Source organism: Caenorhabditis elegans, chromosome III, assembly GCF_000002985.6.
Source record: "Caenorhabditis elegans chromosome III".
Classification (NCBI taxonomy): domain Eukaryota; kingdom Metazoa; phylum Nematoda; class Chromadorea; order Rhabditida; family Rhabditidae; genus Caenorhabditis; species Caenorhabditis elegans.
The window spans coordinates 5,473,675-5,499,002 of NC_003281.10; the positions used below are offsets into that span (position 1 = coordinate 5,473,675).

A 25,328-nucleotide genomic window follows, 5' to 3' on the forward strand; every position below is an offset into this window, starting at 1 on the left:
TGGTCCCAAAATAATCTTCTCCCTGTTCTTGCGCATATCCTCTGTTTTCAACTAGGTGCTGAAAACTATCAACTAACAACTTATGTTTCATATTGTAAGGTGTATTTTGTTATTTGGGAAACTGTTTTTATCTTTTGTAGTTACCCTGAAACTGCTCAAAATTGAGGTTAAATTGAAACTGTATTTTTGAAATGTCTAGAGTTTGTTTAACTTTTAATAAAAAATATTTAGCCTGTAAAAATTATCTACATTTTGTTAGTTGACATTTTATTTAAACACTGAAATCTAGCAAGCTATAACCGCATACAGTAAGGAAGGTGTTGGTGCTACGCTTTAGTCGTTCCAATAGCTCCGTTCCAAATGGTGTCTTTTTTCAACTTGTGTTAGTTGAGAACATTTTTCCTCTGAAGCATAAAAAGATTTCGCCCGTTTAGTTTGAGGATTTTAACTTCATCGAATTTATTTTGAAATGACAAAAGCTCCCCTCCCAAATCTTTAAACTTGTCAACATTCAATTTTGTTTTAAATTTCAAAATCCAAAGTAGACATCCAATTGTGTTTCATTTCAATTTATCCCCTTTTACGCACTCGCACACTCTTTCAATTTGATAAACTACCGTCCGTACATCTCTAAAATCTTGGCTGGTTTGACGTCGACGGAGCGCCTAATCAGCGCGCACCGATTGATACAAAGTTTTTGGCTGTTGCTGTTTCTTTTTGTCCGATTGAGATCCTCACTCGTATCCCTTTTGTGTGTGTGTGTGTCTCATCGTCCATTTGCAACAAAAACGGCTATATTGCAGATACTCTCTTTCCACTGGGTTACACGTCACGACATATGGCAAAATGAATTATCTGTTGACTGCTCTGATTGCTCTTTTGGCTCCGATTTCTGTTGCATACAATGTCCCACATGGTTTTCTCACAGGTAAATTGTTACTTATTCTCAAAACTTTTTGAAATCATAAAAATTGTCAACTGGTAAATAATTGGGACCTTCGTATTTGAAGACCTATAAAATGGTAGTTATCAATAAGTTACTAACCGAATGTATATAAATTGTGCAAATTTTCGGCAAATTTTTTAGTGACGATTAAACCAAAAATTTGCATACTGGTAACAACTGCTTATAACTTTTTTGTTTGAAGAGTCGTTAAAATTTTTTCAACTGACAAATTAACTATTACAACATTTCCAACATTTTGTCATCTGAAAGAAAATCACAGAGGGAAGTCTGCCTAGGGTTTGAGCGCGTTTATCCGCGCGCAGAGTGAGAATATCAAAACTTTGTCAACTAACAAATTGATAACCACAAAATTATAAACATTTTGCTAATTAATAAATTTTTGATATCTCTTACCTCTGCCGAGATATGGCCATTCACCCCGCCTACTTTAAAAACGGGGGCTGCCTGATTTCAAACTCATTTATTTCCGCGATCGCGTAAGATATCTGAAAACTTTGTTAACTGGTAAAATATTGCATTATATTAATATTGCTAGTTAAACGTTTTATTTCAGGTGAAGCCGTAACTTCCCACTCCGGCCCAAACGATTTGGACGGTGAACTTCCCGCCACTGATGAGGTGAAACGGGAAAAGCGTGGCTATTTCTTCCCGTCACATTTCCAAAGTGACAGTGGTCTTCTTTCAAGATCCGAACATCCGAATGAATATCTCAAAAAATGGATTACTCACGAGCATAATCGGTATAGGCGTATGGTAAGTGATGAGTCATTTTTCGAATTAGTCATGGAGAAAATGAGGAATATCAAGATTTTGAAATAGTATATACATCTAGATAAAATCTTACCTTGTAATTGGAAACAGATTAAGGAAGTTCTATATCTAATAGGGGTTCAGACATATTTGACTGAAGTTTAAATGTATGAAGTTATCACGCCGTTATCCCATTTTCCAAATACAGTTATTGAGATGTATAACAACACAAAGTTTTTGATGTATGACGTCACTCCTTCTTCCACTTGAAATTTCTAGGCCACCAATATTGGGGCGCATGGACGTGAAAGTTCAAATGTTTACGCGAGAATTTTTGAAAAATATTCGCTATCAATAACCTTCTAGACAATCTCGTTCTTCTCCTAATTATTCTATTTGATAATATTTATTAGAAAAAAGGAAAAGATCTTTGTATTCTGATCACGGGCACGTAGACTTGATAAGAGAAAAATTGAAACTTTAGAACAAGTATTAAAATCTCTGTGAGAGGTTGGTGTTCATGACCGTGTGACTGGTGTTACTTAAACTATGCTATGCTTTGGTGGTAATTTTTTTAAAGCCACGCTCTATAAGGATCCGGCACTAAATTTTCCGGTTCTTCCAGGTGCCTGCCTCCGACATGAACATGCTCTACTGGTCCGATGAGCTGGCCGCTTCAGCTCAACGCCACGCGGACACCTGTGATTTCCGTCACTCCCGTGGACGCATCAACGTCGGCGAAAACATCTGGGCGGCGCCGTACAGTAACTATTCTGACGCTATCTCGATCTGGTTCAACGAGGTAATTTCAAATATTTTTCTATTTTCCTTGCATCTTCCATAATTACCATCAATCTTTTGTAGGTCCATAATCCAAGATGTGGATGTAACCATGCCTATAAACACTGTTGCGGTCACTATGTTCAGGTTCTATTAATCCCTTTTTCTAAGTGTACAAATTAAATAAAATCAACTAATTTAGGTTGTCTGGGCAAAGACGAATCTCGTCGGATGCGGCTTCTCCCGTTGCCGTGACGTTCAGGGTGTCTGGGGACGTGGACATCGTAACGTATTCGTCTGTCACTACAATCCACAGGGAAATACGGTATTCGTCACTGCGAGAGGACAGCTTTATGCGGTTCGTACGTCCTTGTCTCCCTCACTTATGTTATTTTGAGTTTCTTGCTAACCGTTGCTTTCGCCTAATTTGAGTGCAGTGAATTTGGTTTCTTGTGGGCTGGTGTCTCCTTTGGCTTTGCTGAAGGTTGTTGATTGAAATTGTCAATTGGTGAAATGTACAAATTATCACATTTTGTCCGTTGACAATATTTTGATCCGACCACTCTCCGCTAAAAAGCAAGGGTTTAAAAAATAATTGTTAAAAATTGAAAAATTGTAACTTGGTCAAAGTAAGAGTTATTAAATGCATTATTGGCAAATGTAGCAGTTAACAACTTTTAAAATTCAATTTTGATGAAACTGCGGGAAGATCAAACAATTTCTAACTTAAACATTGTAGATCTCAAAATATTTTTAAAAAACATTTTAGTTGACAATGTTTTGATCTGACTGTTCTCTGCTGATATCCAGCAGTTCCGAGTTTGAAAATGTTAAATTTTTGTTCGAAATCTTCAAACGCCTTAACTTTGTAAAAGTAAGAGTTCTCAAAAATTGTCAACTGGTAAATGTTAGTCAAAAAATGTTTGAATAAATTGCCAATTGCCAATTATTTAATATTTACAAGCTCCGCAAGTCATCGTTTGAATAAGGACATCTTCAAGATGTTTTCCATTTCTAACCATTTCTAACCGTTTGAATGATACAGTTTCAAAATTAATAGTTTTCTATTTTCGTTAAATATTTTCAAGTTTTCGTATTTTTGCAGAAGGACCTAGAGTCCGCAGAAAACAGTATAACAGTATAAACTTTTTCTTGTAAAAAGATTTCCCCTTTTTTAAATTGTTTTGAAACTTATGATTTTCAAGGAGATATAGCTGTTCAAAAGTGACCCCCTTCAAATTTGCTAGATGATTTGAAACTCAATTTGAGCAATTTTCTTAGTTGACAACTTTTGGTATTGCTGATTTTCATTAAAAAATTGGAACTCAGTTCTTATTTTACCAAAAATTAAATATTAATTTTCACTGAACTCCTTATTCCAGATGCCAGCTTTCACCTGGGCTTCCGGTGACAATGGAAAATGCTCCAACTGCCCAGCAAATGCTCCAGCCTGCTACCAAGGGCTCTGCTACATGCCAAAGAACTACGAGGCTCCGACTACAACAACGGAATCCACCACAACATCTACAACAACTGAGGAACCAACGACAACTTGTGAGCCCGATGAACCAGAAGCTGAGGGAGCTGACAATAATCAAGAAGAAGAAGAAGAAAACAACGACGGGTTCCGAATGAGAGTTTAAGCTTCTTTCATGGTACCCTACCTTCTCCCACATTTAATACCGGATGAACTACTTGGATTGCTTACCGAACGGGTGTGCATACCGCTGCATTTATTTATTCATTTATATATATAGGTGTATGTGTATGTATTGGTGATATACCGAGATTTCTACGAATTGATGATATTCAATAAAAACTACAGTACAATTCTATCGTTTTTATCAACGTTTTTATCAGCGTTATTATCAACATTTTCAGGTCCATACACCATTTTGAGCCTACAAGCCTATCCGCCTATCTCACTCCCTCGTGCCTACCTGTGTTTGCCTTCGCGCCTTCCTTGTTAACCCCTATTTTCGTGAATGTTAGCTGTCTCAAATTGAACTTCATTCGTGCCTAAATAATAATAATAAAAATCTGGAAAAAAATAATTTAAAAAGTCGAAAAGTTTAACATTTACGTGTAAAACTTTCCAAAAATCAATTTCAAACTCAAAGAAATTCATTTCTGAAAGCCGTGAGAAAATGGGATGCTGCGGTTCAAAAAACAAGCAGAATAGTAGGAATTCAAATCGAAATGGACAACAAATGGTAGGTACTGTAGGATTACGCTCTGCAGAACCAAGTTTCGATTGGTTTACTGTAGTGGTACGGTAGCGGGTTTCATAGGTTTATTGCAAGATTACGGTAGCTCATCGTTGTAATTACAGTGTTACTGTAGTAATACTGTACTTGTACGCTTAAGCTTGCATCAGCTTTCGCTGCGAACTCTTTTGAAACCAAAGTACTACGTGTTGTTAGGGGTACGGTTGGCGCAGGTTTATTACCTGGTTACTGTAGAGTCACTATAGTTTTGCACACCTTTTACAATCTCGACAGCATTCATTTTTAGAGATTCCTCGTCTCAAAAACTATATTTTCAGAATCAAACCGGAACCCAATCAGGCCCCTATCCTGCCCAGAATCAACCTCAGAATAGGAATCAACCTCCACCTCCACCTCGACAGCAGCAGCAGCAACAAGCTCCACCTCCCAATGGACAGAAGCCTCCACAACCTCAACGTCAACAACCGTCTCCAGGTCTCCCGTACCAGCCACAACCGCCTCCTGCGTATGGGGCTCAACAGCCATACTATCCACCGCAACAGCAAGTCGTAGTGGCTGCTCCTCCGCCAGTGGTCATTGTGGATCCTTATCCATGTTATGGAGGTGGAATGTACTACGGTGATCCATTCTATTGTGATCCGTTTATGTTTTAATCGAGATGTCAAATGAAAAGTAAGAAGAAGATGAAGTGACTTGAAAATATTTCCGATAAGAAATAATTGATAATTGATCCTTTTTTTGCAATAAAAATAGTCTGAGATTGTTTTCTAAAAATTAGTTAATCGGTCCGAAACTGGCAAATTGATCCACCAAAATTTATCCACGGGAAGTGTCGACTGCTGGCATTAGAAAAAGGAAAGTGTCGGCCGCTTCCATTTCTGCGTGAACGCCTTGCAGTTATTTTTTTGGAAATGATTTATTTTTCAAATGTTCAAACTTGCCGCTAAAAAATTTTATTCCCAACTTACTTTATAATCAAAAGAACTCAAATATATCGATGAAAAATGGGATGCTGTCAATCGAAGAAAGCTAGAAATAATCAACGGAACAACCAACGCTCGGACCAAATGGTAAGTCTCCAAGTTTCATATGAGGTGACCGTGCCTGCCTATAATCCCTGTTCCGGGTTCCATAAAAAAAACTGAATAGACACAAGGCAGACGAAGGTCGCCTTGAAGTCAAGCTCAAGAACTCCTCCTTGTACCTCAACTTTTCAGAATCGTCAGCACACTCAACCATCTCCAAACGCCTCGACAGAGCAAATGGTAGGGAAAATCGATAATTTTCCGAAAATCAATAAAAGAAAATATCGATTTTTCAGGCATACCCTCGACAGCAGCCTCAAGGGATCCCACAGGGACCTCCACCGGCCTACGCACCTCCAGCAGCACCGAAAGCTCCTGAGAAAGTCGTGGAGCCCAAAAATAGGAGAGTAACGATTGCAGAACCACCGGAGAGAGTTGCGGAGCCATCACCAACGCCTGAAGATCCAGAGCTTTTTACTTGCATCGACCAAACGGAGAAAGAGGTTGAAAAGGAAGTGGAGAAGAGAAAGTCTGCTCCGCGAGCCCCAGTCCCGGCACCTACACCAGCTCCTCAGGCAGCTCCCCAGGCAACTCCGGCTGCACCTGCTCAAGCTTACCCTCAACAACAACAAGCTGCTCCCGTGGTCTATGGATCCCAACCAATGGTCATGGGTGCTGCTCCGGTGGCTCCAGTTGTCATGGCTCCGCCGCCAGTGATCATGAGCCCTTATCCATATTATGGAGGTGGTGTTATGTTCGACCCATATTATAATGGATTTTATGGAGGATATGGATACGGAGGTTTTGATTTCGGGTATGGAGGATATGGTGGTTATGGATGCGGATTCTATTGACTTTTTTGAACTCTTTTGTGTTTTTTTGGAATAAATTTTTTAATTGAACACTTAAAAATCAACAGAACAAGATGAACAATCAACAACATAAAAATGGATATTATAACAAAAAAAACAATTAATAAATTCGCTTCGAAGCCCTCGTGATCGTAGAAAGGAACTTCTTGTATCGGGTTCTCTCAACAACTGGAAGATTCGTGGCGAGCAACGCGGATGCATTTTTATCGGCCAGTGAATGTAGTTTTGACATGGCAAGTAGACTGTCTGATCCATAGAATACTGCGTCTCCAATGATTGATGCAGTCAGCTGAAGAATAAAAATTTAGACCGTTTTTGAGAATAATTGAAGGTTTTTTTAAAATTTCAATTTAGTCGTTTTTCTTGGTAACTTTTACCAAAACATACTCAACAAGCTCCCCCTAATTTCGAAAATTAATAAGTTGACAGAATTTTTAAAAAAAATCGAGTTCGAGAAGAAATAGTGATTATTACAGATTATTTAAAATTAAAATGTCTATTTTCTTCTTTAAAAAAAAGGGAAATTTCTCAAGAAATACTAGTTCTCATTTTTATCAATTTGACAATCCTGAAAAAAAAGATAAAACGTTTTAAAATGGGTTTTCAAAAAAGAACTTTAATTTTAAATGTTTTTTAAAACTCTTCTCCAACTTCTACAATTTTTCTTCTTTTTTTTCAATATTTAAAAACTAGAAAAAAATTTATGTAATTTGTTATGGGGTTATTCAAGTAGTGTCGGAAAATTAAAAAGTGTAGAAAAATTACGTCACAACCTTATTCAAGTAGATAAAAACATGTATTTAAATACATTTGTGACGTCACAAATGTATTTAAATGCATTTTGCTACATTACTTGAATAACCCCATTAGACAAACGACTCAAAAAATAGTGTTCACGATTTTTTTAATATTAAAATTCGTATAAATTTTTTTAATTATCGACAAATGGACGATGTTCAAAAAACAATTTTTCAAATTAAAATACTTTTTTAAAAATTTTTTTCAAAAATAGTTTAACCATCGAAAAACTCCCAGTTTTTGATTTTTTATTTATTTCGAGTTTTCAAGAATATTAAATTTTTTCTAAAATGTTCAAAATCTTACCATTGCAAAATACGATTCATTCCTCTTCATTGCATCTACTAATCTTGCCAAATCCTGACTCAATTTATGACGGCGGAGCACAAATTCAGTTTCCATTTCAGGCGAAAGTGTACGCGACGCGACCGCGTTCAGACTATTCCTCACGAATTTTTGAGAATTCTTCAAAACTTGGCTAAAAAGTTGACAGAAAAGTGCAGTGAATGATTTTAGCACTGAATTCTTCGCCGATTTCATTGCTATATCAAGCAGATCAATCGTCTCCACAAGTACTGTAAACCATGATTCATCAGATTTCTCGGTTCCCGGAGCCCGATCCATTTCAGTCCAACCGTCGGCAGCAATTCGTGAAAACACTACTTGAACAGCTAATGATTCCAGTTGACTTCCACCATACATTTCAATTATCAACTTGAAAAGCTTCATCTCGTCAATGCTCTCGGCTCCAGGAATCTCTTCGACGAATTTTACAACAGAATCTGCAAAAAACTTGGGTAAAAGAAATTATTTTTTTTAATAGTTGTAATTAAAAATGATTACCAAAGACTTCCTTTTTCGTCTCCGCTGTATGAACTCCTTGGAGCAAGCTTAAGGCTTCTGCCACTGCAAATTCCGGCTCTCGGAGCTTCTCAGCGACATCCGCGGCGGTTCTATTCACAAATTTGACTGGAGCAGCTTCCTGAGCCACTTTCTTGAAAACCTTCAAAATATTCTCATTTTCAGATCCCTTTCCTGCTTTTATCAGCTTTTCCAGAACGTCCTTCGGTAGAGTTTTCAGGATTTTCTCGCAAAAGTTCCAGTTATCGAAGATTAGTGAAATATTGATTGAAAGAAGGGCAAAAGCAGCCGAGAAATTGTCGTTTTCCGGTTTTTCTGTGACATTGTGAAGGAAATCCTGAAGATTTTCGAGATTTTTAAGCTTCTTGCTAGCGGTAATTTGGCGAGTGTTGGAGCAGGAATTGATGATTGAAGGGAGATGCTTTGTGATTTCTTTTAGTCTGAAAAAAAAAATAAAGGTTAATTTAAAAAAATCCAGACTGATTTTTAATTTAAAATCGAGATTAATTGATTGGTTTCAACTGATTTTTCGCTATTTTTCAATGAAAATTATATAATTTTCTATCAAACTTTCACCATACTTCAACGTTTTCAAGTTTTCGATGAAAATGAGCTCCGAATCGTTGAGGTCAAAAGTGCTCCGTAAAACTGAAATCATCGCGTAGTAAATGCACGGGGACATGCATACTTCAGCAGTTTGGCATCGACGGGCAAGTTGCTTTAGCTGAAATTTTAAAAAATAAAATCGTCTGAAAATTTCAAATTTTTACCTCATTTTTGGCTAAATTATCCTCAATTACTTTGGCAAGAAGCTGAGAGCACGTGGATTCTGAGAGAATTCCAGTGTAGAATTCCAGATGATTTTCGTAGATCTTTGAGAGCTGAAAATTAAAATAAAACTTTTAAATAAAACAAGATATTTCTCACCATTTCAAGTTGATTCTCGTCGATTTTCGTTTCTGGCAACTGTCCAGGCTCACCGCCGGCTAAAGCACTGACCATTCTCATTCCAAAATCTTTTTTCATGGATTTCTCCGGTAAAACTTGATTTTTCCAGAATTCTGCCAAAGATTCAAGATTTTGATGGTCTCCATATACCTGATCAGCTAGGAGGAGGCTTAGGAAGGGATAGGCAAGAGCTAAGGCGTCCGCTGAAATTTTTAAATTGAATTTAAGTTCTTAATATTTATATAGTTACCTTTACGTTCTTGTCTCCACGTATTCTGAATTACCACAGGAATTCCTTGCTTCATGTTTTGCAGAAGTTTTCCGAAACCATGGCCAAGAAGATTAGAGGTACTGATGAACTCGTTAGCAATTCTGATTTCGTTTCTAAAAATTACATTTTGCAATTTCAAATTCAGAAATTTTTAAATTACATTGATTCTGAAGAATTGAGATGTTCTTCGATCAATTTCCAGCATGCCAAGGCAGAATCCACACCGAGAATCGAGAAATGTTTGCGGAAAATTGAAAGAAACGCTTCATCAACGTGCGCTTCGGATTTCTGAATTAAACTAATTTATTATTTCATCTCTATCACTATTTTCAGTACCTTCTCCTTACAGATCTTCAAAGTTGCCTCCAAAATCGCTTGCGGGCGCCGACTGGCTTGAATTTTGTTGAGAAGGTCTTGCGCGGCCTTGTTGTCGCCTGAAGATTAATACTTTATATGTTTCAAAGCGTTAAAAAATTACTAATAAGTGCGAGAGCAATTGGTTTTTCTATGTTTTCCTCAGGTTTTTGCGAGTGCGCTCCGATTGCGTCTTTGAGAGCACTTGTCAGCTTTCTGCGTTTTTTATCTGGTCCATCAGCCATCTAAAAAGAATATTTTAATACTTACGTTTGTATTTGATCATAGGAAAACAGAATAAAATTCAAAAATTTGGTTTTATTTGAAGAAAATCACGGAAAAAATTGGCTAAAAAGTGAAAATTGCAAAGGTGCTCTGTCGCACTTTTTTTTGGCGGAGGTTTAAATGAGTTTTTTAGAAAACAATATTAGGAGTATAGACGGCAGAAAGATTTATGACAAAATCATATGTAAAATGTATAATATAAAAGTCAATGAACAAAAATTATTTCAGTTTCTTAGAGAATATAAGAAGTTTCGACACAAACAGCGAAAAAAAAAATCATTTGAAAAATTACAGTAGCCAATCGCTTCGAGACCGTGGACAAAAACTTTGAGCTGCTGCTTTGACTATAGTTTGCGAAATTGGTTTTTTTCTTCAATTTTGAAATATGTTCTTCAAGGTTTTCAGTTTTTCTTTTATCAATTAACAATTTTCTTTGAAATCATTTGTTTTCTCTAATTAAATATCGTGTTTTCAGCAAAATGAGATTATTGCCTTGTCTAACGACTCTACTTCTCACGATATCAACTGTAAACTCGAAATTTGTCACAGGTAGTTGTCGTCGGGCTTTGAAAACGATATACATCAAATTTTATTTCAGATTGCACGAATGTTGGAGACGGAATGTACCCTCTGGGTGCCTGTGAACCGAGATTCCTAGCTTGCGTCAGCGGCGAGGCTCGATATATGGACTGCCCGGAGGATCTGGTTTATCACAAAAATCTGGAGTTTTGTGATTGGAGGCACAATGTGTTTGAATGTGGAGAGGAAGGAGAAGAAAACGAGTTTTCTGGTGATGGTTCCGGTGAAAGCTCAGGAGACGAAGAAATCACATTTGGCGATTCGTCGGGAGAATCTTCTGGCGACGAGCTGCTAGAAAATGGTACATTTTTCATAAAATAGACTTAGAAAACTACTTCAGTATGCAGAAAACTTTCAAAATAATTATTATACAAAAAGTCCAAATGTTGCTCTAGAGAAATATTTAAAGATTGTGTTGTAAGTTTCAGAATATTGTATGAAAAAGTGAAAATAATTATGCCCAAAAATTGCATTTTCTGACAAATCCTCTCCACTAATATTTTTCAGTGTGCGAGAGTCTCAAAGATGGCGTCTACTCCTCCGGCACTTGCAGTAGCTCCTATATTATTTGCAACTCCGGCTCACCTCGATTCCTCAGCTGCTCAACACCTCTTATCTACGATCCAACCAATAAAAAGTGTTCATGGAAAGGAATGATTGATGAATGTTCTCAAGTATCAGGAGAATATTGTGAATCCGATGGAAATATCTCAAAGTCCGAGTGCTCCAATGTTTTCTTCTCGTGTTCTGAAGGCATCGCTCACCGTAGAAATTGCCCGGCGAATCTTGTCTTCAATCCAGCGATTTCCTCTTGTGATTGGCCAAAAAATGTGATGGATTGTTCTGAAAAATCTGAAAAGCCACAAAACTGCGGCGAAGTCGACGGATATTTCTCATTTGGCAGATGCTCTTCATCATTTTCAGCCTGTACAAATGGCATTCCAATTGTCATGTTTTGTCCAGATGGGCTAATGTTTTCCGAGAAAAATCAAATGTGTGACTATGAATGGAACGTTGACGAGTGTGACTTGGAATCATCTGGATTTATGGAAAACTACAAAGCCAGTGAAGCCTTAACGCCCTGCACAAATATGGACAATGGTCTCTATGCTCTCGATTGTACCCCGCGAGTTCTATCGTGTCAAAATGGACGAGAGAATATTTTTGAGTGCCCACCGAGTCTGGTTTTCAATGAGAATTCTTTGATATGTGACTACCCGGAGACTTCTCTGAAATGCTGCATGGAAGGTAATAGTGATTCCAAATTACAATTGAATAAAACGATTTTTCAGACGCATTGCTCATTCGTGATGCCTCCATTGGAACATACGACTGCTCCATCGACGGGCTCTTCTCAAGTACTTTATGCTCCCGTAACTACCACAAATGCTCCAACGGCCAGCTCATCCCACACGAATGTGCTGATTCGAATGCTGTTTTCTCTGCAAGTGCTGCCAAATGCGTGGATTCTTCACTTCTAGAGCAATGCCAATAATCTGATTATAGCTGTATATACTAACCCTTTGCTGAAAAATATATTGCATTTTAAATTTTGTCTTGAAAATATTTTTTAAATTGTGAATTTTATACAAAAATAAATCTTTGCTGTTTTCATACGAAATGTCCACAAAAATTAAAAAAAAAACATACCAAGGGAATTTTTCTGAGTTGATTCAAAATTGAAAAAAGGTATCGGGCCGTTCAAGTTTCAATTTTTCAAGAAATGTTGGCTGTAGTTCAAAATTAATTGATGCGAAACGGATGAAACTAATTGAAAACATGAATTTGCAGTTTTGGCGCCAAATACCTTACGAGACCCATCGTTCTGAGGCGGGGCTTTTTCAATTGACAATGGAGCGCGTTTTCACGTTGACTTGAAAAATGAATTTTTCTGCCTACCTATAATAATTTTTTCAGGAAAATTTGAAAGAAAATTCAATTTTGAATGTTTCTAAAAAAAGTTGGATACAAATTTGAGAGTCATTAATTTTACCAGATCATTGTCATAACCAATCATAATTGTTTTCCCTCTCACCCTTATCCACTAAATAAAAACCAATTGTTCACAAAGTTGACCTTATCCCTTCTTCCTCTTCACATGAGTGATGAGCAAGAAGGCAGGTAGGCTTCTCCAGACGGGAACGGCCTCTTCTTATCCGTCAGCTGACATCTTACTCTACATCAAGTTGTGGAGGACATCTCTACGCATTGATTGGTCACTTTTGCTCATTGGCCTTCTTCCACCACCCCCGTCATCTGAAAATATTGTTTTTGATTAGTTGTTGGGAAGAATAGTATATTGTTTTATTGATCTCGTGTCGTCATATGCTTTTTTCGATTATAAATTTTTAGAGCTTGTAATAGTTTTTCTTTGCTTCTCAGTCAAAATGCTTTATGGATTTTTTTTAAAAAAGAGCAAAAACCAAAACGATCAACACAAAAACAATTGTAATTAAAAATTCTCTTTAAAACATTTTCACTTCCTATTTTTGATAGTTAACTTTTTTTTATGAATTTCACATTTTTAGAGTTTCAATTTTCGGTTTTCCTATAACTACAACATTTCAACATTTTTTTTGGAAATGATGTTTTAATTTACTATTCAAAAGTAGGTAAAACTCTTTGTAGTTGCTGTTGAATTCTAGATAAAACAAGAATTTGTAGGCTTTAAGAAATAAATACATATTTTTTCAAACTGTAAATACACAAAAACACTGATAATTTGAATGCAAAAAATAAAAAGAATTGTGAAAAATAGTTCAAAATCAGATATTTTTGCCCATAGCTCTTAGAATCCTCGGAGAGTACATGAGCTGGGTAAGTTGACACTTGAATATATAAAGGGCTAATTATTTGGTAGAATGACGTCACACACCATTTTCTGTAGGCTTTTACAGCTGGATGTGACGTCACATAAAGGAAAAGCCAAGTGATTTCTCTCCGCCCTAAACTAAGTGAAGAATAAGTTCCTAGACACCTTGGAGGTCCCATCTTTCTCTCTACTTCTCTCGCCTCACAACATTGCTCTCAATAACACAACAAAGAGGGAATCAGTTACACCTGAGAGCAATAGAATGCTCCAATTGAAAGTTCAAAATGCTCTTTTGTTTCCTACCTTCAAAACGCCATATGACTTTAAGCTTTTTTTCATTCTTTTTGCAGAGGAGCAAAGGTTTCAAGCTCAAATTCCCTGTTATCTGGGGGTCTCTTGAGTCTCCATTCTATATCATTGGCTCCCCTGTGGCTCAAATGCTCAACCCAAACGATGCAGACGATTCGGATAGTTCGACTGACTCTTCACCGCCCGTTGCCGTGCCGAGACCCAAGCGTTCGGCTACCGTATCACCCAGCACTAGAAATTCATTTTATAATTCCAGGTGAGATGAATTCGTTAACTTTTTGATTTCAAAATTTTACAAATGAATCATATCGAAATTTTGGGCTTGTGTGTATAATGCAAAAACTTATAAATTCCGGGGTTTCAGTTGTTTAAAAAAATTATTCCAAATTATTCAAATACGTTCAAAACTCGCTAAGTTGCGTATCTTCAAACTGGCGTATCTTAAAAATACAAATCTAAAGAACAAATGTTCAACTAACAAAATAATCAGAAATATTTTTGCTTTCTTTCTCATTACTTTTAGTTTTAAAATACAAATGATTTGTTGAGTTACACAAATAAAAAATCATTTTACAAAATATCACCAATTGTTTGTGAACTGTTGTGCTGAACCAGTCATAATTCAACATACATTGAATTTCACAAGAAAAAAATTGATGGATAGTAACTAAAAAATATTTTTCTTCATTTTATAAATTTCATGTTTTTTGATATTTTCATGTTCAGCCAAGTTACAGATCATTTTCCAAAAAAATCCAATATCAGCCATAAAACTCTTCACATCCAACGCAAAAACTTGAAATTTGTACGAAATATCATAATTTTTAGTGCTCTATCGTTCTTGCTTTAAAACAATTGAAATATTCCCAGTGGTTTTAAAGCAAGAAAGAAGAGTCACGTGAGAATGAAATTTAGGTTCCTGTTTTATTTTCAGGTCGTTTGAAACGATTTTTCATCAAAAATGAACATGAAATTCGTAAATAACGTGTTCTCAGCATTCTAAAAATACATTTTTTGACCCCAATATCTCAATTTCATTTTTTGTCATTTTCCGAAAGGCAAACATCCGATTTCATTTTTCGGAGCGGAGGACGATTTTCGAGATTAACATTATTTTTGAAATTTTTTAAATTGAACCTGATAGAGCACTAAAAATGATGATGTTTCGTCCAAATTTCAAGTTTTTGCGTTGGATATGAAGAGTTTTATGAAGGAAATTGGATTTTTTCGGAAAACGGTCTGTAACTTGGTTAAACATGAACATTTCAAAAAACATACAATTGATGAAATGTGGCAAAATGTTTTTCAATTAATAATTCAACAAAAGTTTTCTTTTGAAATTATGTGAATGTTGAGTTATAACTGATACAACAGAAAACTTTTCAAAAATTTTGGCGACCTTTTAGAAAATGTCTTTGGCACCGTGTAACTCAACAAATCCTTTGTATTTTGTAGTAAAAAGTAATGCAAATGCAAAAGAAATAAAAAATATTTTTGATCATTTTGTTAGTTGAACATTTGTTTCATAGACGTGTATTTTTCAAGATACGCCAGTTTGAAGATACGCATTGTTAATCAATGGTTGGCCCGAGGCAGGGAAGTGGGCTTTGTTGGCCCTACATGGCCATTTTTTTTCCTATTTTATCAAATTGTGAACATTTATTTTACAGAAGACGGAGTGATGCAAATCTAAACTTTTTCAACGAGAGAGAACGCCAGCGTGAGAGACGCAGAAGCATGGTTCGTGCGAGCCGCGAGAGAAGTGAATCCAGAAGAGCTTCACAACAAAATCTCAGGAAAACGAATAGTGAGCCAAATGTGGATATGCCATCGGTACGTTAAAAAGAGGGACGTGAGCTGCATATTTGGAAATTTTGAAATCTTTCAGATCGATGTGGAAGCTCTTCAAAAGCTATTACTTTCCATTCCGAAATTTGTGTCGGCTTCCAGAAATCGAATAGTAAGTTTTTGTGAATATTCTAGCGATTACGTGTAGGCAATAAAACGACTATGTACCTGTTTCCTTTCAAGGCAACCTTCTCGTGCCAACTGCACTGGGCTCATACTAAAAGACTGCCTAAAGACGTGTCTACCTACCATGAAGCCCCAGAATGTTTAGAAATCCATGCAAATTTCAGAACCAACGGCACGATTCGGATTCCGGTGGAGAAATGACAACTGAGATCGAAGAACTCAAAGATGCCGCAAAAAGTATTCAATCCCTACAACGTGTGCTCGCCTATCCATCCCAAACATCTTCGGATCGTGGAGGTAACCGTCGTCTAGCAGATCCCGTCGAGTCGTGCCTTGAATCTTCAGTTTTCTCCGACGTCGACGAGTCCTCGCTGGCCACTGACACCATCGAAGGTCGACGATCTGGGATCTCAACTCGACTGGGTCATCCACGAGGTGTTATGCAATTTATTCCATCTATAAGAAACGATCAATTTGTGCCTACTTCCGAGATACGGAGGAACTCGATTTCCAGAAAATCTTCGGTACCCGATGGGTTTATGACTAGTGAAATGGAGTCCGAGCCGGTACCAAATGTTAGGAATAGGTAGGGTTATTATACTACATGCCACCGAAAATTTGAAATTGTCTTAAACCTGAGTTGCGTTTGCATTCTTGGTAGCTTACGAATTCTTGGGATTTTCAGATCTTGACTACATGATACAAACAGACAACCAAAACACCATTTTCCTTCATTATCATCTTCTACAGCCCCATTTTTCAGACGCCGTGGAATAGTCGATGAAATGTTCTCCTCTTCAACATCTCTCCTCGTGGATAGACCGTCTGAAACCCTTGCAGGAGTGAATCGGTTTGCAAAGCTTCTTGATACTTTTCGCAGTCGACCCACATCCCCGGAGCAGCACCCTTCAATCTCGTGGAATCCATATGTTTATTCTGATGGAGGGGAAGCTCTAGAGACCTGTGGGATGGAAGATTCTTTACACGAAGCTGACATTTTGTTATGGAAGAAGAGGAGTCGGGCAAGTCTACGAAGACATTATAGTGTTAGACACCTTGCTGCTCGAGAGCTGTTAGACACTGAGAAGTCATTTGTAGAGGGCCTAGAGTTCCTGGTTACGGTAAGCAGCTTTCCCGTGAATCAAACAAAAAGAATTTCCAGAAGTACATGAGACCTCTCCGTCAACCATTAGAATGCACACTGATCGAAGCATCACTGGTAGACAAGATTTTCTACCGGATACCAGAGATTCTGGCTCATCACCAAGTTTTGCTCACTACGCTGAGCCAACGGATAGATCAGTGGCATAAAGATGCAATACTGGGAGATGTGCTTCTAGCCCATGTGAGTTTGAAATTTTAAACCTTCTGGGCTACCAAGTACCGCTTCCACTATCCTTTCCATCTAAAATTCTAAAATTCCAGTTCTCCAAGCAATCAATGATAGAAACCTATATCTCATTTGTGGATAATTTCAAGTTTGCCAAGGCATCAATAATCCAAGCCAGACAGAAGCACGCATTTGAAAAATATTATAATGTGAGTTTCTCCTGTCATCTTCTGAAACCCAGTTCAATTAAATTTCAGAGATGCTGCCGAGACCATCCTAACAAGTTGGACCTAGATTCTCTTCTTATTTCACCGATTCAACGCGTTCCTAGATACGAATTAATAGTAAAACAAATGCTGAAACACACTCCCGTTGAACACGAGGATCGAGAGCGACTGCTCAGGGCTCAGAGGCATATTCATTGTCTTGCTGTGGCAATCAATCAGCATAAGGATGGAAGTGAGCAAATGGAACAGAGACTAAGGGAAATTGAGGCCATAGTTGATGGGTTGGATGATGTAAGTTTGTTTTTTCAAAAGGGTTCTCATACAAAACGCTTCGAGACTACAAAAACATCAAACCGAAATATATTCAGTTGTTTTATCCAAAAACTTCCAAAACTCAATAATTGCTTATCTTCAAACTGTCGTATCTTGAAAAATACAAATCTAGAAAACAAATGTTTAACTAAAAACTGATCGGAAATATTTTTTCTTTCTTGTGCAATATGTTTTGTTGCTAATTACGAATTACTTGTTGGGTTGCACAGTGTCAAAGACATTTTACCAAAAGCCACCAATTTTTTGAGAACTTTTCTGTTGTATCAGTTATAACTCAACATCAATTGACTTTCACAAAAAAAGTTTGTTGGATTGTAAATTTAAAATATTTTTCTACAATTTATCAATTGTAGGTTTTTTGAAATTTTCATGTTTAGCCAAGCAATTGAAAAAAATTCCCAGTGGTTTTAAAGCAAGAACGAAGAGTCACGTGAGAATGAAAATTAGGTTCATGTTTTAATTGCAGGTCGTTTGAAACGATTTTTCATCAAAAATGAACATGAAATTCGTAAATAACGTGTTCTCAGCATTCTAAAAATACATTTTTTGACCCCAATATCTCAATTTCATTTTTTGTCATTTTCCGAAAGGCAAACATCCGATTTCATTTTTCGGAGCGGAGGACGATTTTCGAGATTAACATTATTTTTGAAATTCCTTCAATGGAATCTAATAGAGCACTAAAAATGATGATGTTTCGCCCAAATTTCAAGTTTTTGCGTTGGATATGAAGTATTTTATGGCTGATATAGGATTTTTTGGAAAACGGTCTGCAACTTGGCTAAACATGAAAATATCAAAAAATTTACAATTGAGAAATTGTAGAAAAATTTATAACTGATACAACAGAAAACTTTTCAAAATTTTTAGTGACTTTTGGTCAAATGACTTTAACTCTGTGTAACTCAACAAGTAGTTGGTATTTTGCAATAAAAAGTAATGCAAAAGAAAGAACAAATATTTCTGATCAATTTGTTAGTTGAACATTTGTTTTCTAGACTTGTATTTTTTAAGATACACCAGTTTGAAGATAAGCAATTTAGCGATTTTAGGTAGTTATGTGGACGACCGTGGCTTGCACTTTTTGATGGCAGATATTATTTTAGTGATGAGAAATCAAAAAGTGCCATTTATTGATCTACAGGAACTCTTTCGTTTCAGCTCGTCACCAAAGATCGGACCCTTCTACGGCATGACATCATTACACTGAAGGGGACCGATCGAGAGCGGTGTATATTTATGCTATCTGATCTTTTACTGGTTACGAGTGTCAAGAAGAAGCCCAAGGTCTTGTATAGTAAAATGTCGTGAGTTCAGCTGTTTACCTATCAGGTTTTCATTTTTCTTTAGCTCCCAATCCATGGGCTTCTTGGAGGGAAATCGTTTCAAGCTCCTGTTCAAAGTGGCACTGGAAGATGTTCAAATATCAAAAGACACACTTTCACAACTAGAAGAAGTTGAGCGGAAACTGGAGTCCTCTCGGGAAGATGATCGAGTTCTTAAGAAAATGTCGCAATTGTGCAGTCTGTTGAAGTGCGAAAGGAAGGTTAGTCGAAATATTTTATTGAAGATAGTGTCTTATTAATATAGCTACATATTCACATATATACTTGTGTCTAGCGATCAGGAAGTGAACAATATCCAATAGGGTTTTGCCCCGACACCGTTAAATTTCGGAATGTACCACAGCAGCTAACAGATCCACTGTTGTCGCCAGAGAATGGTAGACCTGAAAACAAGACTCTTCAGTGACGAAACATTTTAAAAACCTACCTTTAGTAAAGTATTGATAATAACAAGGAGCTGCCATATCAGACCCTACAAGCCGAATGACAGATGTTACAGTAGACAGCGTACCACCGATGATTCCAAATATCAGCACAGCTGCGTTTAGGGCAAGGATCAGTTTTGGAGTCAGACGTAGAATTCTATAATTTTTTTTCAAATAACATCCGCAATCTATCTAGCTTACTCCTTAAACGTTGCTCTCTCGTGAGTCGGCTCTGCAGCATCAGACTTTTCATTACCCTGCAGCCAGATTATTTCCTGAGTGCGAATTGAGAGATAGAAAATTGGTGGCAAAATTAAGGTCATTAGAACCATGGTGGATGCTCCGATCTGTAATAGTTTTCTTTAAAAAGGCATTGGGATTTCAAAAATATTCGATCAAGATGCAAATTTACCAAGTCCAAAACCGGTCCAAAGTGGGGAATAGATAATCCAATGAAAATGACAAACCAGAAAAGAATGGATCGAACCAAGAATCTCTTGACTCCGAATTCTGAATATTTTCTTAAACGACGAAAGAAAATATATAGATACTTACTATGCGGAACCTTGAGAAGCTGCTCAACCTGCTGAATCGGTGGAGACATCACTATGACGATGGTAGTGATCACGTGAACAGCAATCATTAGATTCACAGTCTGCTGGATCCATTTGATTTGTAACGAGGGAATGATAGCTTCCCCAACTGTACTGCCATACACAAAATATCCACCGACAGCGATGCACATGTAGAGCATTGTGCAGACTGAAATAGTTTTGAGATTACTGGAAGGGTACTGTAGGTTTTCATCACAGTTTTATAATATAGGTTTTGACTTTTGCAATTTTTGCAATTTACATTGCTAACGTTTCTAAAAATGGATGAGCAGTTTCGGAAAATCACCTAGGTTACTGTAGCAATTATGAAAATGTTAAAACGGCACTGGTTACTTACAAATAATAGCCAATACAACTGAATGTACGAAATGCGCGGGTTTCTTCATATCATGTTGAATTGTTGGCAGTGTTGCGTGTCCTCCAAACGCGAACACAAACGTCCCAAATGCCATGAACGCCTTCAAAAGATTTGGCTCCTCGTGTGGAGCATCTTGAGCACAGACCGGTGCGTCATGAGCCAACCCAACTACCACAAGAATCACTGCACACGTACTAGAGCCCGCAGAAAACAAGGCGGCTTGCCAAAAATGCATTGGCGATGGGAGCATAGTGGCCGGCCACACTGCTAGACCAACAATCAGGATGAGGTAGCATTGATTGATATCCAATGAGAAAAAGAAATGGAGAAGGATTGAAAGATTCTTGGCAGCAAGAAGGACTAGAACAGTGGCGAATCCGATTTGAGTAATACATATCATGAAAGCAATGAAAGATCTCATTTTCCTGCCAATGGTACGGTACGCCATTTCTCCATAAGGCTTTCGGCAACTAAAATAGTTAGTTTGATTATGGTTCTCGATAAAATGCTCCATCCTTAACTAACAAAAGTGAAGTTTATCGTATTGCATTTAGTGTATCTTGATAAGAGGGTAATTTCTATTATCGCACCTACTTTTCAAAAATGTCGTAGAGATTACACGTAAATCTAAATTGACTCGTTCTCCCTGTCCTGAACTAAAAATAACAAAACTGAACCCACTGATCTCTATACTCTGGCCATCGATTCTGCATGATCTTCCATGTCCAGCAAAGTTCCAGCGCAGTGTACAGTGAGAAAATGGAGCACAAGCTGAGCAAAATCAGTCCGGGGATTAAGCCCATTGAAGTGAGTGCATAGGAAAGTGCAATCATTCCTCCACCGGCTGTCTCTCCGATTATGAAAATTGCTCCGATTATCCATCCGATACCTTTTTCATTCGTGTGAGAAGTGGGGCCATCCTTCTGAAAAATTTTTGAATGTGAGAGTTTATAGTGTTTTCATAACGAAAAAATTTACATTTTTCAACTGAACATTTGAAAGTTCCAAGAAAAATCAAGTTTTGGCGGGAAAATTAATATTTCAATTTTTTACTACCTGTAACGAGACAGCAATTTTCAAAAATTCGCAAAAAAACTTACGTCTCCTGTCGACCATACTCTGCTCATACCCATTGTGTCGGTTCAATACTGAAATGTTCATTCAGTCTTGCTTTTTGATAAAAGAGTCCAAGTGAAATAATATGACCAAAACAAGATAAAAAAATGATGTGGTGGTTGTTTTTCGGTTTTCTTTCACGCCCTACAAAAAGGTTAGGCAACACAAAAAACAATATCCGACACAGTCAGAGATACTGAAACTAATGACGTCATTTTAAATGGGGAGGTGATCATTAAACCTTTGTTTTGGGTAATTTATCTTATTACACGTGGAAAGTACATTTTTCTGTTAATTTTCTATCAAGAACTATCAAAAAGTTACCAACTAATAAAGCAAAGAAAAATCAATTTCAAATGTATTGTTACCGTATTTCTTCTATTAATATGGCCTCCCTATTAGACTTGCACTCCCTATTAGTATTGCCCCTCGGAGACCTTCCGAAAATTAGTATGGCACTCCCTATTAGTCTTGCACTCCCTAATAGTCTTGCGTTTACTTTTTTTATTGCAAACCCATCTCGCTAATTTCAGGATTTCAACAAAAAAAATTGCCTATTTTGCTACAGTTTTTCACAAAATTTCTACGAGATTGAAGTTTTTGAAGTTATATGTTACAATTAAAATCAAATTTTCTGAATTTTACATAAAGATTCGAGCTTTTTCAGAAAAAAAACTAGTAAGCTCAAAGTCAGAAAAATGTTCTGAAAATTAGTATTACACTCCCTAATAGTCTTGCACTCCCTATTAGTATTGCAAGCGGGAAGACCATCGAACAATAGTATTGCAGATATATTAATAGAAGAAATACGGTAGTTGGCAATTTGGTACTCTCTATAGTCGATACATGAACACTGTGGAGATTTAAAGTTTAAACATCCAAAAAACTAAATCACGTAGAAAAATAGTTAGCGAATTTGGTTCTTTTTTTTTGGCAAAAAATGTTTCAGAACATTCAATAACTCCCAAAAGGTGAGGCGATTTGCATAAAATGTGATGGTTTGACTCTAAACTTTGCCCAAATTCTTCATTTTTTTGATTGAAAAGATAGATTTTGAGTGCGAGAGAGAAAAATGGAAACATTGATCACCCAACAGTGTATTGTATATGTGTGTTGATTTCAAAAGTTGATCTTGATATGATAACAGTAAAAGAAACCGGTTTGCAGGTTCTAATGGAGATGTTGGAGACCATGGAGACCTCTAATTCAATGAGCATTCGAGAGCTCAACGAGCAAATGAGCTCCGATCCAGATTTGAGTGCTGTTCATTTGGATGTTCTCACCTCGTTAGTGCATAAAGTGTTTGGAATTCTAATGATTAAATTATAGGAACGGATTCGAGCCATTTGTGTTGGAGTTTCCAAATGCTGAAAAGCGAAGTGTGTTTGAAGCGATGTTTAAGGATGCGAAGGCAACGTTAGCAAAGAATTTGTTGGCTGCACCGAGCTGTAGTCTAAAAACAATTATTGCTCATCAGACAAGGCCCGGGTTGCAGGTGAGTGGATTCCTCTAATGAAATGGGACATTTTACACAGTAAAATTAATGTTACCTCACACCTATCAAAAAAATAATTTTCCGCAATTTTCGGAAATCGACTGGATCGACTGGAAGTCGATGTATACATACATATATGTATATTTTAATGAGAAAGTATGAATAAATCCGAACACAACCATACATTATTTCGTACCCCACAGTTTTCTTCCCCAACTTCGAAAATTTTCCAGCTCTGTACCGCCACAGTAGTCCCTGGAAAACGTGTCGACAGTACCCCATCACTTTGGGTTTGTGCTAGCGATAAGTTCAGTGGACAGGTAGCCGTAATGGCATTGGATACCGGAGAAATAACTATTGAAAGCTGCTCGGCAATCGGTAATGCAGCGGTGACTGCGATGTGTACTGTACCCCCGCCTATGTGAGTCCTAGTTTTTTAAATTTTATAATGAAAATTATTTCAGGAAACTTCGAAAAAGAAAAATTAAATCTCAAAAGTCTCTGGAGCATCTGCTAAATGAGACAATAATGGATATAAATAGTAGTGGCTCGGATACAGAATCCTCTTCCGATGAGGGAACATCAACTGCAGGACAGACAACAGTATGGATTGGAAATGATGATGGAGAAGTGTTCGTGGTTAACTCCACAGAGCGAGTGAGGTCCCGGGCCCGAGATCGACTAGCTCGACTTCGGAATAGTATCACATCAATCTGTGCGGCAAACGGGAATGTACTAGTTGCCACGTCATATTCGAATCAAGTACAGCTTCTTCTATTTCGTCCGGCATCGGATGGAAGTTGGGATTTAGAGAATCCACAAACAGTTGGACATGTATGTCAGGCACCGATCACGTCGATGCAGTTGATTGGTAGAAGGGTAATTATTGCTAGTGGCAATTGGTTACACGCGTATTTTGTGGATACCGGGAAGTTTCAGGTGGGTGAATAAATAAGTGACCGAGCTGTCCATGTTCTCGGCCACGTAGAAAAATTAATGTACTTTCAGCCACCGGTGGAAATCCTCCCCTCTTCGGATGTGATCACCCTAATGTATGTTACCGGACAAAATGTATTCCTATGCGGCAGAAAATCAACCGAAGTCTTTGTAGTTGATGTTTTCAATTTATCGATTATCAATCATTTCAATGTTGTTTCATTTGTCCGTTCACAACTTTCCGGTAGAGAGCACATCCTCCGTGAGCACAAAATGGGATGCCTTCGGATATCGTGTTTGACAGTTGCTAGATCTCATCTTTGGATTGGCACATCTGCTGGATGTGTGCTATCAACTTCTGTACAATCTGCGAGATCTCAACCGACACCCGATCTTCGTGGTAAGACCAAAACAGGGCCGTGAAAATACACAAACTCGTAAAGTTTTTTGCGGCTCTTCTTCTGAAAAGTGGTTTCAATTTTGATAACCGTGTAAAAATAAAAGAGCAAAATACAAAAGGCCTACCAATTCAGCCTCCAAAAGGCTCAAAGATCATAAAGATGGCCGGAGCTTCCGATTGGATGAATCCGGCATTATTTTTCAGAACTTTCCTGAAACCCTAATTCAATATAAAACTTTCAGTCTGCGAAATCGGCCACAGTGGACCTTGTCGAATCCTTCTGCCAGTTCATACACCGTCTCACTCAAACCATCCTTCAAGAAAACAGAAGCGAAGTTCTTTAAATGTTCCAGCACAACAATCATCACAGGTTTGAACAAAATTTTTAATTTCGCGAGCTGAGCAAAAATGCAATAGGGGATACATTTTGAAGTCTATCAAGAATTGTAATCTACGAGTTTTATATTTTAATTGTGTTTCATTTATTTGTATTTACAAACTCTAGAAATTCAAACCTGCAGCAATGCTATAATAATAAAAATATTATGTTTTGGAAACTTTGGCAATTTTCCAAAATAACATTTTTTAACTAAAATTTTTTTGAACTTTTCCTTATGTTATTTGACCATGATAAAATAATATAAATGTGTTTAGACTAGATCTACACGATAAATACTCCATTTTTAATTAAAAACATTAAACATTACAGCTAATGTTGGTCAGTTGCGGCGAGGGTCTCGACGACGGAACGGCCACTCAAGACCCATCAACGGATGCCATAAATCATTTGATCTTTTGGAAATGCTCATAATTATTATTGATTCTCTCGATTTCGTGTGACTTTTCTTGCTTTATGCTTTGAAAACTGATCTAATAAATATTTAATTTAAACTTTGGAAAAGCAACTCGAAGAATTTAGGAGTTTGAAGGATAAT

At 37.2% G+C, this 25,328-nt stretch overlaps 8 protein-coding genes across 10 annotated transcripts; 5 read left to right on the top strand and 3 right to left on the bottom strand.

The window, feature by feature from the left end:
• Positions 1-801: 801 nt before the first annotated feature.
• Positions 802-4,331, top strand: lon-1 (the record flags this gene model as incomplete). Of its 3 annotated transcripts, none has more annotated exons than NM_065766.7 (6): positions 802-928; positions 1,521-1,720; positions 2,343-2,519; positions 2,582-2,644; positions 2,700-2,822; positions 3,880-4,329. In NM_065766.7, the coding sequence occupies 6 exons, from the start codon at positions 847-849 to the stop codon at positions 4,138-4,140; spliced, it is 906 nt and encodes a 301-aa protein (NP_498167.1). The 3 variants fall into 3 exon arrangements, with proteins under 3 accessions (NP_498167.1, NP_498166.1, NP_001367873.1); NM_065765.9 differs by having other exon boundaries at positions 804-928; positions 2,700-2,855; positions 3,880-4,331; NM_001379712.2 differs by having other exon boundaries at positions 847-928; positions 2,700-2,813; positions 3,880-4,140.
• Positions 4,332-4,636: 305 nt separating this feature from the next.
• Positions 4,637-5,486, top strand: R02F2.10 (Prion-like-(Q/N-rich)-domain-bearing protein). Its single transcript, NM_001356750.4, has 2 exons — positions 4,637-4,710; positions 5,043-5,486. The coding sequence occupies exons 1-2, from the start codon at positions 4,645-4,647 to the stop codon at positions 5,376-5,378; spliced, it is 402 nt and encodes a 133-aa protein (NP_001343791.1). The 5' UTR covers positions 4,637-4,644; the 3' UTR covers positions 5,379-5,486.
• Positions 5,008-5,250, bottom strand: R02F2.6 (uncharacterized protein; the record flags this gene model as incomplete). Its single annotated transcript, NM_065767.1, has 1 exon — positions 5,008-5,250. The coding sequence occupies one exon, from the start codon at positions 5,248-5,250 to the stop codon at positions 5,008-5,010; it is 243 nt and encodes an 80-aa protein (NP_498168.1).
• Positions 5,487-5,643: 157 nt separating the features above from the next.
• Positions 5,644-6,654, top strand: R02F2.5 (Prion-like-(Q/N-rich)-domain-bearing protein). Its single transcript, NM_065768.3, has 3 exons — positions 5,644-5,795; positions 5,943-5,990; positions 6,047-6,654. Exons 1-3 carry the CDS (start codon positions 5,730-5,732, stop codon positions 6,602-6,604), a joined length of 672 nt encoding a protein of 223 aa, NP_498169.1. The 5' UTR covers positions 5,644-5,729; the 3' UTR covers positions 6,605-6,654.
• On the bottom strand, positions 6,629-10,099 carry R02F2.7 (Myb-binding protein 1A-like protein; the record flags this gene model as incomplete). The annotated part of the gene is made up of 10 exons (NM_065769.6): positions 6,629-6,911; positions 7,727-8,202; positions 8,264-8,721; positions 8,863-9,005; positions 9,052-9,162; positions 9,209-9,432; positions 9,480-9,613; positions 9,661-9,788; positions 9,837-9,934; positions 9,979-10,099. The coding sequence occupies 10 exons, from the start codon at positions 10,097-10,099 to the stop codon at positions 6,723-6,725; spliced, it is 2,082 nt and encodes a 693-aa protein (NP_498170.2). The 3' UTR covers positions 6,629-6,722.
• A 515-nt stretch (positions 10,100-10,614) lies between these two features.
• R02F2.4 (Chitin-binding type-2 domain-containing protein) lies at positions 10,615-12,331 on the top strand. The gene is made up of 4 exons (NM_065770.4): positions 10,615-10,688; positions 10,738-11,019; positions 11,226-11,966; positions 12,011-12,331. Exons 1-4 carry the CDS (start codon positions 10,619-10,621, stop codon positions 12,211-12,213), a joined length of 1,296 nt encoding a protein of 431 aa, NP_498171.1. The 5' UTR covers positions 10,615-10,618; the 3' UTR covers positions 12,214-12,331.
• Positions 12,332-13,878: 1,547 nt separating this feature from the next.
• osg-1 (Rho guanine nucleotide exchange factor osg-1) lies at positions 13,879-25,284 on the top strand. The gene is made up of 17 exons (NM_065771.7): positions 13,879-14,095; positions 15,510-15,672; positions 15,728-15,799; positions 15,978-16,399; positions 16,577-16,934; positions 16,976-17,158; positions 17,239-17,352; positions 17,401-17,661; positions 18,865-19,010; positions 19,054-19,249; positions 22,730-22,848; positions 22,892-23,057; positions 23,291-23,478; positions 23,522-23,996; positions 24,066-24,393; positions 24,636-24,763; positions 25,103-25,284. Exons 1-17 carry the CDS (start codon positions 13,968-13,970, stop codon positions 25,202-25,204), a joined length of 3,549 nt encoding a protein of 1,182 aa, NP_498172.3. The 5' UTR covers positions 13,879-13,967; the 3' UTR covers positions 25,205-25,284.
• R02F2.8 (Amino acid transporter transmembrane domain-containing protein) lies at positions 19,251-21,594 on the bottom strand. The gene is made up of 8 exons (NM_065772.6): positions 21,547-21,594; positions 21,128-21,369; positions 20,426-20,916; positions 20,030-20,236; positions 19,887-19,984; positions 19,676-19,821; positions 19,477-19,631; positions 19,251-19,432 (listed from the first exon to the last, which is right to left on the bottom strand). The coding sequence occupies exons 1-8, from the start codon at positions 21,577-21,579 to the stop codon at positions 19,320-19,322; spliced, it is 1,485 nt and encodes a 494-aa protein (NP_498173.1). The 5' UTR covers positions 21,580-21,594; the 3' UTR covers positions 19,251-19,319.
• Positions 25,285-25,328: the final 44 nt, after the last annotated feature.